This window comes from Maylandia zebra, linkage group LG4, assembly GCF_041146795.1.
Source record: "Maylandia zebra isolate NMK-2024a linkage group LG4, Mzebra_GT3a, whole genome shotgun sequence".
NCBI classification, from domain to species: Eukaryota; Metazoa; Chordata; class Actinopteri; order Cichliformes; family Cichlidae; genus Maylandia; species Maylandia zebra.
Window position 1 is genome coordinate 13955412 of NC_135170.1, and position 13648 is coordinate 13969059.

Here is a 13648-nt window from a genome sequence, read left to right on the forward strand (position 1 = left end):
GTGCAAAAAGTGTGTGTGATGAGGAAGAGTGCATGTGGGGTTTAGAAGTCTACATATAAGTGATTTTGTAACCAGAGGAGATTATTTGATTGCGTGTTTTGACTCAAATCTGTAGAACAGACTAGAAAGAGTCTAGCTCAAATTAGTTTCAGTACCATAACAGGACAGATCAGGAACTTTTTATTGAAAAAAATTTTTTTATTTCTTTTATTTTAAACTCGTGTTCTCAGGTACAAACTGAACATTTCAATAAAGCTTTTCAAAATCATGAAAGTGAGAGTTTACTGTATATTTTAAGGGGGAAATATCTGTAACCTCATCTAATCTAATCTAATGTACATTTATCTGACAAAAAGATGTGAAACTCTACCCACTCAGGAGATGTGGGCGTTCTACATGTTATAACACTGAATGATCATTATTTGATGACATCTTCATCACGCCCACCTTTCAAGTGACTGCAGGAAAATATAAAGTATGAGAAGAAGCAGCTCAGAACACATAATGCTTTAAATCAGAAAGCTGTAAAACGTGGATTCAGTGCTGATGGCTTTAGGACGTAAATATGTGGTGTATCCTGAATGTGATACTGAGAGGCGGAGGTTTCAGGAGCCTGTGGTAAAGCCACATAAATAAAAATTTGCCATTATCTGAAGGGATGTGGTTGGTTAACTGCTTAAACGTTGGCTGGCAGATCTTGATAAGGCCTTATCGCAAAACCAGAATATGTACTGTCAAGATTTTTACTTTGTTTTGTGATAACTTTCGCCATCCTGAAATAATTACCGTTTTACACGTAAGCCAGAAATTTGTTGCCAGAAACTTACTTATTTCTTACTTATTATTGTGACTTGCTTACTCATTAGAACAGTTTTTAATGTTTTCTGTGTCCTCGGAAACAAAAACATGAATCATACTTGTCATTTCTGAATTTCATAAACTTCTGAACTAAACCAAAAGCCTCCACTGCGTCTTCCTTCTGCACTTAGGCTTTTTTCGCAAGAAGTGTTGCAATCCGACAGCATGTTTTTAGAGCTTGTCATTTAAAACAGCTGATTATGCATTTGACGTGAAGGTGACATTAAATGCTACTGTGGACAGAAAAGGGGAAATTGAACTCGTCACAGAGGAAACTCCCACAGACTTCTCGGCTGGCTGACTAGAAGGAAGCCACAGTAAGAGAAGGACAAAGGAAAAACAGCCTTCACAATCTATGGTAGGTAAGTGAGCCATTTATTTTATACACCCTTGCACTGTGTTGGAGATCATGGGTGAGCTAGGAAAGGGGTGAATGCTTGCCTCTCACAAGTGCTACTTTTTCACAGCTAGAAAATCATGTTGCTATATTATTTTAAAAGTTAATGACCTCTGATGTGTGAGCATCAGCCCTATTGAGAAATAATGATAAAAATCCACAAAAGTCAAATACACAGGTTTGCTTTTTGGGCTTCATCAGAGCTCATTTTAAAATGTGTTGAGCTCATGAAAGCGGACATGAATTCCCAGCATATGTCATCCTGTGACTTCTTCTCCTTTGATTTGCTCAGAATTTTCACAATCAGATGAGAAATTGGCTGAGACTCTTCAGAAACATGCGCACTTCTCTTTATGAACGCTTAAAATATCGCCCAGAAAATACAGTGAGTGTACAAAATGAAAAAAATAGCTTAATACAGTAACATACAGGTGTTTCCAGGTGCTGTGGGGTTTTTTGTTTTGGTTTTTTTTTTTTTTTTTTTTTTTTTACATTTACATTTTTTACTTGTGCTATTTTCTGAAAATCATTCTGTCTTTGATTTCAACTCAACTGATGGTTTCCACTTCTACAGTGTGGCCTACTGCACCTCTGACAATAACAGGTTGACAAGGTTGTTTAGTTTCAGAGTGAATACTGGATTCCCACATTCTCCTGAACGGGGGTTCCCCCAACCTTCTACTGTAAACAGCAGCTCTAAAGGCAGAAGTAATGCCTGAGTGACCCTTAAAATCCCCCGTTGATATTCTAAAACAATGTACTGAAGTCTTTTTTTCCCTCATTTTTCTGTAACTTTATTACCATTTCAGGTTGCATTCACGTTTTTTATGATTGTACATCAAATTTTATTTAAACATGTTGAGGGATCAATTAAAAAAAATGACAAATGCATTTCACAAAATGTCATTTTGATTTAATTTGCATTTATTTGTCAAAAATGTACAAGGTTTTACTGTTTTTACATTGTCAAAAAAGTGGACGCAACATGAATCAATTGATTTTCTTCTTGCAATGTGGGTAAAAAAATTGATTTTTTTATTTTGTGTTTTTTACATTTAGTCATTGTACGGTGTTTACATATCTTTAAAACATAAAAAACAGACATTTAAAACAAAAAGAAAATGCCCACCACCACCCCTCACTTATACACATACACATATACAAACACCCACACATACGCACACAACTTAACCATACATATGTGTCGCGGTGTGTGATCCCCAGTGTGTTTATTTCTTTTTATCTGCGTCTATCACATGTGAGAAAAAGAGATAAGAGAGAGGCGGATGTGTGGTGACATCCCACAACAAGCAGACACTCAAAGCGGAAGAATGCTCGTAGTGTGGTCATGACTCATTTGTTCATTGTTTCTAGTAAATGAACTAATTCTTCTCCCCTCTCTCTCTCTCTCTCTTTCTGCCTCGCACACTGCCCTCTGCTCCGACTTGTCTTCAGACTTCTTGATGATATCAGTAAAAGCAGTTGGGCAAGTTTCGTGAGGGCAGCTCATAACAAAAGGGCCACCTTGCCCTCACTGGGCGCAATAATGGTGCCGCTCTTCTGGCTTCTGCTTTTGGCAAAGCTTCCTAAGCTGGCTCTTTTCTCCGGTTCAGATCGTTGTGTAATCCAGGAGATCAACAACTCACAAAATGGTAAATATATGCCCGGTGTAATCCTTCAAACAACTACATTTTTAATTGTTTTTCATTTTTATTGTACTTTCATTTTAAAATACAGTGACTTTTGCATATTTAGCTTATAATAGTTTTTCATGCAAATCGTGCCATAAGCACCTAAAATCTGATAAAGGTTCTGAGGAAAAGTAAAGCAAAAAAGGCTAACTGTCATATGAAATGTATTTTGTTATGAAAGGTGAACTGTAAGAATATCTTAACTGTTTTTTTTTTATATAATTATAATCATTTTGAGTTGAAGATGACTAAAGATTACAGGAATACAACAAAGCGACTGCCCGATTACCTAAAATGCTTTTCTTTTTCTGCTCAGTGTCTTCAATACTGGAATCATTACAATGCCATAATAACTACATGTCCCTTGTCCACTGCAAGTGGAGGCAACACATAAACACACAGTTGGAGCTCTGGGTCGATACAGGATCTGGAAGGTAACAAAAAAAAGGGACAAAAGACGTGAAGAAGCAAACAGAAAAAAAAGATACATGGGACGCCTTTTTCAAGGAATAACTGTGTTCATGTCCTTGCAGGGAGGTGAAGTGTGAGCCATTTGATCCTAGAGATGCAACTAAGCACAGGGATGTCCGCTGTAGATATAAAGCCAATGCATTTGGCATCGGCTTAAAACACACTGCCTTCTTCCTCCAAAACAAGACTTGTCTCTCCTCCTCCTCTGTCCAGCACAAGACTCTTCATCTTTTACAGCACCGTGAGTTTAACATTCATTCTGTTGTGCTTCCTTTAGCATTCAAGTGAAACTAAACACTCAGGGATGTTGTGCGCGTTTGCATTTTTACAGTGAAAGCACTCCCACCAGCGAATCTCTCCACGCACGATGCAGCTGATGGTGGCCGAAAGCTCATTTGGTCCAGCCCCTACCCTCCCTCCTCATCCCTGAACAAAAACCTCACCTATCAGCTCAGCTATAAGACGCACAGAGAGGACAACTGGGTGGTAAGCATCGCGCATGCAAGCTCATAACTGGATTGAAAATGCCTCATCTTTGTAGCACGTCAGTTTAACTGAAAGGTCGAAAATAGAAACCGAGGTAGCATTTAACACTCTTCATACTTCCTTGCAATATATTTAGCAATAATAATGAAACCAGTGACCTGATGCATATAAATCACATTTTAGATTTCCTCTCACAGGAAAGCTTCAAACCTACGAGACCCTCGAGTCAGAAGCCTGGCAGCTTTAAAGAAATAGAAAAAACAGATTAGGATACACATGGGGAGGTTCTGAATTCAAACATAAGCATACTAACACATTCACAGTTTGGATTTAAACAAATAACGCAAACATACATTTACATTCTAGGTAGCTAAAAACCTGGAAAATAAAATAAGGATGCACATAGAACTCAGTAGCTGATCCAAATACTTTTTTAACCTTGAATAAATGTCAACAAATAAATATTCCATAAGCCACTCACAACACCTGATTCTCTTTGCAGACTGTGAATGTCACAAACACCAGTATGACACTTGAGAGGCAGCTGTTGCGTCCAGGTCACAGGTATGAAGCCAGAGTGAGGGCCTGGGCCAGCATGGGCCTGTGGAGTGACTGGAGTCCTGTGGTGACCTGGCACACTAAAGAAGGTAAATTAAAGAAATCGGTTCAACTTCAGCTCTGAATAAAGTGGTTGGCATGTTTAATATATTGAATAATTTTGCACAAGTAGTGCCTTTTCCTTCTTAAGGAGACCCACACTCTTATCTGCTTTCCTCACATTTCTAATCTTCTCCCTCTGTCCAATTTTATTGGTTAGAGATAAGTCTGGGGCTTTGCAGCTGTTGTTATTAGCTCTTTTTTTCTCTCTTGGGCCACAGACTTTGGGCAGCTTCCCACTTTGCATTGTGTACTGGACGGAGAGAAGGAGGTAACATGTAGCTGGGAAGTGAGCAGAGAGCTGGCTCACATCATTACCTACCAGCTGGCCTGTCGACACAATGAGAGTGCGCCGTAAGTTGAGCGTAACGCTGGCAACACCACCTGGCTGGAAATTAAAAATGCACCTTCATCATTCGTCCATCCATTTGTCAGACCGTTCGTGTCATTTCCTCTGCTTTCAACCTCTGCTTTCAGGTTTGAGAGATGTTGTTTGAACCCAGCAGTCACTTCTGACCTCACCAGGATGATGCTGAGGTACAGCTGCACACTGTCTGTCACAGACCCAGAACATCTGCAGCTGAACCTCCAGCCAACACACAGTGCCAAGAGTTTTAAACTCTACCAAAACAGTGAGTAACCATGTGACTGGAGCTACAGCATTCTGGTCGGGTGCTCCAACCTGGGAATAATTCTTGTTCTTCTAAATTCCAAATCCACACTCAAGGAGCGCTTAGAAAAAAGGGTCTTGATTGAGTAGCCCCACCTACTGTTTAAATAGCACTATTGCACCCATGCCGTACCCAATAGACTGTGTACCCAATATATATGTATGTATATAGATAGATAGATAGATAGATAGATAGATAGATAGATAGATAGATAGATAGATAGATAGATAGATAGATAGATAGATAGATAGATAGATAGATAGATGCTTAAGACCCCTTTTGGTACTTTCCACTACAGTCTGTCATGACAAAACAAACAAGCACACACACACACACACACACACACACACATAAATACAGAGACAAATATAAATAAAATATACAAAGGGGATAAATAGAATAAATAGGAATAAAAAATAAAAATACAAGTGAAACAAGTGAAAAATACACAGTAACTACACCCTGTGGGGCTTATTTATTGGCATAATGCGTTCCCTAAAGTTAACCAATGAGCTTAAGAATGAATGCCTAATGGCTCAGACGTGAAATCTAAAATCTAATTTTACCCTAAAATTTAATAATACCCTAAAAAATTAGCATGGGCTAATTTTAGTCTTTACAGTAATACAAGTCCTTACAGGTTGGTGGGCAGTAAGATTAAAGTCCCCACTTGGCAAGATAAACGAGTGCAGACACTAAATCACAAGGCAAAAGCGATACCACACACAGCTGTTAAATATGCATAAAACTTTCCACAATAACTTTAGCTATAAACGAACTTCTCTGCATTGCTCTTATTCCACAGTTCGTCCCAACCCCCCACAGCATGTAAATGTGAGGGAAGAAGACAATAACTGGATCGTGAAATGGACCGAACCAAACAAGAGTCAAAAACACGGCCTGTATTATCAGGTCCTTTATTACAGGAAACAAGATGAGGTAAGAAGCCTTACTATCAGTGTTTGTTTTTTTTAATCTTGATAATTGCATTGGAATTCATTCCCATTAACTATAAAAGACGTACTAATTTAAAGGTGACGTAACTGAAAAAAATAACAAAAAATCAGGTACATATATATATTATTTATTGGGGTTTTTTTTAGAATTCTTCTACGCTACTGGAAGTAAGGGATTTAAGTTCTTGGACCATCCTTGGAAAATGTTTAGCCCCACTCCAGGATTACCAGGTCAAAGTTAGGTCATTGGTTGTCCCTGGATCAGGTTCAGAGTATAAAGGAACCCCATCAGAATGGACGGATCCTGTGGAGTGGACCACTAATGAAGGTTTGTGGGCTTTACTTTCAATATGTTTAAGCTTAAAACTTAAAAAAAAGAAGCATATCATGATTCATGTCATTCCCCCAATAACACGATCATTAATTCTGTTTTCCGCACCAACAGTCTGGTCCCCCACAACCTGGATCTATATACTTATCACTGTAGCAGTGGCTCTAGTCTTCCTCATTCTGTACCGCACTATTCCAGCTTGTCGAAGGTACATTATTTGTGTAAAGCAAAAATTAACTACTGCCATCAAAAGTATAAATAATGCATTTATTATGTTCTAATTTCATAAGAATGATTTTTTTAAATGATAAATTAACCCTATTTGCATAAATTTTAACCACTAGGAATGTAATTGGGTGGGTGGACTCAGTTCCTTCTCCAGGAAAAAGCAAAATCCTGTCAGAGTTGATGGTAAGACTTGTTCAGTTTACAGTTTGCTGTTTTTTTTGCTACTTCTTTATCTTTATATAAATGTTGCACACTTGCTGTTTTTATATGTAAATGTGTTTCCTTTTTTCTCTACATCTATTTGCGATCCAGTCCCCCGGCAGTCGGACCCTTACGCAGACTGAAAAGCTGTATATTTGCAAAGTGCAACAACTGGACGTCTTATCTACATGGTAATATGTTTCACACTTGACCTGTCCGGAGGTCTGCACATTTTTTTTTAGTAAAAGAAAACACTTTCAGCATCAGTGATACTCTATAGCTGTTCCCTTAGATAACTCACACAGACAGACCGTTCAGTGCTCCTGAATGTCACCAATCACTGGGCGTAGCTCCCAGAAAGTGAATTGCAAAATGACGAGCTGTTACATAAATCAATAAAATTCTTATTTTCTTCCCCTGTAGCTCATCACAAGCTTCGCTGTGGCCGACCAAGGACACAGAAAAAAAGTGCCTGGATCAGGATGAGGGTTGCTGGAGCTGTGATAACCTGCCCTCTCCTACTGAGGAGGTTAACGTCTCTGACACTTCTGCGATAAGCTTCACCGGGCCATACATCCTCTGTCGGGTCAGCTGCTCAGAAACTCTAACCAAGTCATTTGTCATGTGTCCAGAGCCTGAAAACCAAAAACATGAAACTCAATTTATATTAAACTAGCCTTAATCAATTTTGCATATCCACATACTGTATGGACAACTTTACTTAATAGTTTTCTTGCTAATAGTTAGATGAGAAGAACACACTTTACACACTATATTGTCTAGAATTTTAGATAATTTCTTAATTAGGTGCAATGATAGAAAGTCTCTGGTCCTATTAAAAAAACATCCCTGTAAGCTATATATGAACTAGATATAGCCACTGTGACATTGCCCACTGGTTTAACGACTGATAGCCTGAACCTTTGAGTTTTAACTGCAGCAGTTGTTGCATCAGTAAAAGCACAGCATGCAGTTCTGGCACTTTGTTTTTATTTTTTCCAGAACAGACACACAAAACAGAATGTCACCTATAGCGGTGATGGGAAGTGCCAGGTTAGCAGTTTCCCACTGATTCCGGTGTTTGTGCTAAGATTTTTGGCCGCTTAATTCACAGAGATGAAAGTTGTACCAGCCGTTTCATCGAAACAGAAAGTGAAGATGTAGATTCGTAGAAAAACACCAAACTGTGCCCTTCATGAATGTGTCAAATAAAACTGTGTTACTTGAATCTATGTATAGCAAACCATAAATGAGCAAACATCACTGGTAAAGATAGAAAGAAAAGAAAAATTAAGGCATTTGATTGAAGACTAAACAGCACTGTTTCTTATCTGACAGTCGCCGGAGCCAGCCCCCGAGTCAGTGAGTGTCAAGGATGAAGAGATGGACACAGAAACCCCGTCAGATGACTCTGCATCGCCTTCTCCTGTAAATTTCACTCTTTTCGGCGAAGGCTATGTGTGTCTGCCCAGACACAGCAACTCCAGATCCACACAGGACCTCATGTCCCACTGTGATGAAAACACGAGCACACACTGGTGTGACAGTGCTGAGCAGGACCAGAGGTGCAATGATCCAACACCATGGCTCGTTAACTCGGACATCAAGCCTGGCTTTAGCGAGCCCACCGTTGGGGGCAAACCGCCAGAATACACGCCAGGACCTTTCACCCACTGGCCTGAAGGGGCCACCGTACAGGCGTCAGGGTACTGCCACCTCCCCACAGCCTTCATGCAAGAGCAACGTGCTAGCCTGCATAATTCATAGGAAGATTTTATCAAAAGAGGACCTATCACTTTCTCTGCACACGAAACAACTTTCTTTTTGCATAAACTTTTCACTTTATTCTGAGTTACTGATGCTTCAATGTGAAAAAAAATTCCTTCTAGCATTTTTGAGAAGCTTTGTGCCTGTTTTTAATCTTAACTGACAAAGTGGCTCCATAGTGTAGTGGCTTATAGAAAAGGCGAAAGATCTCAGTTTTGATCCCAGAAGGAAATGCAAATGACTCTGGAGTTGTGTCAGGAAGAGTATCCAAAGAAAAATCAAATATACTGAAGTGTAGTTTAGTGTCTCACCATTTGAGGGCAATAGTGAGCCAAATTTTGTAGGTGGTCTATAAGCTTATGAGGGATAGAATGCAATATTATAGGAAGCAAACTAAGCCTGTTCTTTGAACTTTTTTAGATAATTTCCTGGCATAGACGGGGATGGTATGTAATCCAAACGTAATCCAAAAAGCAGCCATGCAAAACAGCTTTCGTGATTCTCAATGCATTCAATTTTTGTTCTGCCTGTGTCTAAGCGTTGCACCATCTTTTCAAATGCATGGCACCATCATTTTACTTGCCTGTGTAATCTTTCAGCGTAATGACAGCCTTTCACGCAGGATGTGCACATTTAGCCGCAGACTCTAAGAACTCAGTTGAAATTTAGTCTTCTTTTATTACTTCCTCTAATTCCTTGTTGCCTTCACAGCTGAAGGGACGCAACTATGTGAACTTAACATCATGGAAACAGTGTGTGCTGTACGTTTGCCAACTGTAACATTCACTGTGGTCATGTACAATATGCGTGTTTTGCACAGAGGTGTCTGAGTTGAGACCTTGTTGTCAGTGTTGGAGCCTAAGTGTTGCCAAAGGTGTGTAGAACATGTCATCTGCATTGTGATGTGCTGATTGTGCTAAGATAAGCATAACCAGTGCCGTGTGCAAAGGTTTTAGTTTAGAACTGACGTCAGCAAAGGCACAGAGACGTAAATCTAAACACATAAAGTCTATTTTAATGTAGGTAATGGCAATCAAAGGTGAAGGAGCACAACTCTGCCTGTAAATACAAAAGAACAGAAAATAAGAAACGTTGGGCTGCCAAACTATGTAATATATATATATTATAAATGCACTCTGTCTGTGGATGATCTTTATGCTGAAGGAAATAAACTTGTGTAAACTGCTGTCAGCTGTAATTAAAAGAATATTATATTTTTGCTGGGTTTCTGTCTTAAATTCAATATAATGAAGATGTGACCGAAGGTCCTTAAGGTAGAAGACAGTTTGACACAGTGAAGATGCAAAGAAATATCAAAAGTAAGATGTTACTATTACTGATGTACCATTATGAGTACGGCTAATATACTGAAAACACTGATGCATTGAAGTGCATGCTTTATTATGGCAGCTGGTCAAAACTAGACTATAAAAAACTTTGTAGTTGTCCACTGGATTCATTCAACTGTGATGAGATTTCCAGTTCAAGACAAACTGAGTCTGCATAATTCTCAGACCAGTGTGTTTCAGTGTGGGGACAGTGTTCTTTGCAGTGCATGTCTCTCTGCTTTCTCCAATCATAAGCTGCATCTCTGTAGCCAAAGCGCTGATAATCCTTCTTCAGGTTGTCCTTACTTTGTAGTTAAATTCATTCGCATGCAATACTAGTAATTCTGGATTCCTGTTGAGCAATTTTATAGCACTTAAGCATTATAGCATTAAATATAGGTTCAGTTTAGGCTATTTGGGGAATTTGTTAACTTACTCAATAGCTAACTCAACAATTGTTGAGATGAGTGTTGTGTGGCCCAAATATAATGACAAACATTGCAACTGGCTTATACAAGGTGTACTTGTGTTTTGCATTGAGGCAGGCAAACTTACCTGACCATTAATGAGATCAAATGTGGCCCATAAAAACAAGGTGAGGAAAATTCTTTACAATGTAGTTTTTTAAAAGCTAGGAGTAGGTGTGCAGCTACCTTTTCTTAATATAGCATGGCTTTTTTTAAGGTTTTGTGGTTGATTTTTTTTTTTTCAGCTAAGTGTGAAAGTACCATTTATAGTCCAGCCATTGTTAGTGCAGTACTGTTACTGAGCAAACATACAGAGGTATGACCAAAGCAAATGTAGGCTGGCATTGTGTTTATTTGTGTTTTATAGGAAAACCCCCCTACAAATTTTAAGTTCAGGTTTAAAAGAAATGAAATGTTGTGCAGCATAATTGTAGTTGTGATCATTTGCATTTTAACACTTTCATATTCCTTGCCTGTTTTTTTAATGCACAGAAGCATCCACGTACACAGAGACAAAGATAATTCGTTTGTATTTATCGTGTTTTGCTGAAAATGGTTTTGTAAATTGGAACAGATTGTGTTTGTGTGTTTGTGTGTATGTGCGTGTCTGCGTGGTGACTGTATTTCTTAACCTCACACACCGGTGTTGGGAGGATCACACACAGTTTCACAGCGTTATCTAATTTATTGCTCTGTTTATTTTCCCATCTGTTTGGCCTGACAGGACTGCAGAGAGTTTTCAGGGGCTGCTAGTTTCTGAAAGCAGGTGTGAGTGTGTGTGTGTGTGTAATACACAGAGTCTGTGGTATGCATGCATGTTTTAGGTCGCTATGCAACATAACTGTATCAGAGTCACCTCGTGAAGATATTGTGCTTCGGTGATCAGTGATTTGTCTCAGTGTTAGTGAACTATAAGATTGTCACTCTGTTCTCTATGCAGAAAAAACACAATGGTGGAATTCCAGGCATGCTGATATCAACTTCCTGTGTTTTCAACCCATCGTTAGGTACAACTTCCTGCCTGATGAGATCGAGGATCAGTTTGACATTCGCTAACTGAGAAATGATGCTTATGTTATGCTTACACACTCATTTATTTGACCTGCAATGTGTCCGTGGAAGGTGAGGGGAAGGTGTTTGATGTGTTTTCCCAACATTCCAGGCTTTTCCAAATACTATGCCCCAAAAAGCAGACACATTCCTTGGTCTCACGGTCGTCGTCACGGGCCTATTGTTCTGAGGCCAGGGAGTGAGTGACGGACACATTCATATTAAGGAGAAATGGAAAGTGGTCGAGATAAAGCACCAAGGTATGTTTTGATGGAAAGACCAGACTGCTTAATGACGGGGGTATTTGTGTGGTCATCTGTGTACGGCATGTCCCTGTCCTTTGTCGTACATAAAAACAGGAAAATAAAAGTGCTGGAAGGTGTAGGGGGTGCGTGGCGCCACACGGATGCTTGTGTAACCTCCTGTTCAAAGGCCTCCTGTTTCCTTACTACTGTGCATTGGGGAATCTGAGCCATACCGGAGCACACATACTTATGACATGTCTTTCAAAGCAGCCTGGACATTAAGATAGGTTTTGTCAGTCTTACCTAAGTCTCCATATTTGCAATCTAGATGATGAATGAGTGCGAGTAAAAGAATATCTCAAAAGGATTTTAACTTTTTACACAATTTTCCCTTGTTTGGAGCAACCAAATGGAACTTTTAATGCTTTTAAAGGAAAAAATGAAGACTTTATTGAAAACTTAATATCGCCTAGTTTCTGTAAATATATGTATTTAGCATATGGCTAAAACAAATTCAATCATAATCCTAGCCCTAGTTGGCCAGGTGGATGTAAATAAGATTAGAGCTGCAGCTAGTTCTGCATGGTTGCACTCTCCCAAAGGTCCCCACATGTTTGAGTGCCTGATTTCACATGCACTAACCTTATGAGGGTCACAAATTCACTAAATTTACCCAGACTTTGTGAACTATAACCCTACTGAACCACTATAGTTTCAGCATGTGTTTTTCTGTCAATCTCCCAAGTCTATCAGAGCGCTAACTTACAGCCAAAGCAGCTCTGAATCCTGACATAACTAGCATTATGAAACAGGATGGTCAAAATTTGGGTCATGATGTGTTTAATTTGCATTGAAGCATTTGTCAGGTTTTTGGGTCATGATTGTTCATTTATTAGTTCCAGTGGCTGTGTGCTGGTTAGGTAATTGTGTTGTTGAGACCTAACAAGCCATAATGTCCTTTAAGGTCAGTCAGTCAGCTATGAGCAGTCCCGTGCCTTTAGTCCCTGTCCCTCAGAGACACTCCCACTCTGCTACGGTGGCTGACCCCTCTATGTATGTGAATGAGCATGAGCACTGCCTGTGTGTGTGTTTGTCGCAGTCAACAAGCCTCAGTGCACGACTCTCGCCTGTTTTTGTTTGAAGGCTGCGGGGGGTTGGGGAGCTGGGTGGACACCCATGGAAAAACAGGCATCCCACCTCAATGCTGAATTTGGAGATGGCCTGCTGTTTAGGAATAGTATGCCTGTGCAAGATTGACGGTGTTATAGAGGGGGGCTGGAAGTAATGCACGAATCACTGAATCACATATGGAGATACAGAGCAAACCCTTACATAACTGTCATTTTTTACAGGCGCAATAATATGAGATCCAGCGTAGTGATTTATGCAGATTAAGGCAAAACGACAAGGTCTTATTTATATGCACTCGCAGCCACATTCAAATAATCCCTTTAACCCTATACTATTCAGGACATTAGTATTTATTATGTCAAGTAATTCCTTGTATGACTGATATGATGACAGGAGCCGTGATGACTTATTGGCTCGATAATTCACAAACATACCAGTGCAGCTGGCTGCTGAGTTGGGGAGTTTTTGCAGCCAAGAGTCAAATGGGTAATTGTGAAAAACAAACTACAGAGAGAGTGTGTGCCAGAGTTCACCTACAGTACATCAACCCCCACATTTTCTTCTCTTGCTTTTTTTTCCCCTTTCTTCCTCTCACACTTTACAAACCCCACTGTACATTTCTAAATATACAAGGTAAGGTGGAAATGATGCCTCTGAAGAGTTGGGGGTGTTTTAGGTTAAACAGCTCAGCTACCTATATAAAAAATAAACTA

At 39.5% G+C, this 13648-nt stretch overlaps 1 protein-coding gene across 2 annotated transcripts; it reads left to right on the top strand.

Annotated features, from left to right (window-relative positions):
- Positions 1-1148: 1148 nt before the first annotated feature.
- On the top strand, positions 1149-9933 carry csf2rb (colony stimulating factor 2 receptor subunit beta). Of its 2 annotated transcripts, none has more exons than XM_004560764.4 (15): positions 1149-1216; positions 2711-2907; positions 3263-3380; positions 3480-3658; positions 3749-3903; positions 4406-4550; positions 4782-4914; positions 5038-5192; positions 6037-6170; positions 6335-6515; positions 6633-6726; positions 6863-6929; positions 7059-7138; positions 7371-7533; positions 8286-9933. In XM_004560764.4, the coding sequence occupies exons 2-15, from the start codon at positions 2802-2804 to the stop codon at positions 8712-8714; spliced, it is 2139 nt and encodes a 712-aa protein (XP_004560821.1). In that variant the 5' UTR covers positions 1149-1216; positions 2711-2801; the 3' UTR covers positions 8715-9933. The 2 variants fall into 2 exon arrangements, with proteins under 2 accessions (XP_004560821.1, XP_004560820.1); XM_004560763.4 differs by having other exon boundaries at positions 1151-1220.
- Positions 9934-13648: the final 3715 nt, after the last annotated feature.

Excerpts from the sequence above, each read along its gene's own strand:
- csf2rb (XM_004560764.4), top strand. The coding sequence starts at position 2,802 with ATGGTGCCGCTCTTCTGGCTTCTGCTTTTGGCAAAGCTTCCTAAGCTG. Across the intron at positions 4,551-4,781 it reads GACCTGGCACACTAAAGAAG|ACTTTGGGCAGCTTCCCACT; the intron begins GTAAATTAAAGA and ends CTTGGGCCACAG. Across the intron at positions 6,516-6,632 it reads GGAGTGGACCACTAATGAAG|TCTGGTCCCCCACAACCTGG; the intron begins GTTTGTGGGCTT and ends CCGCACCAACAG.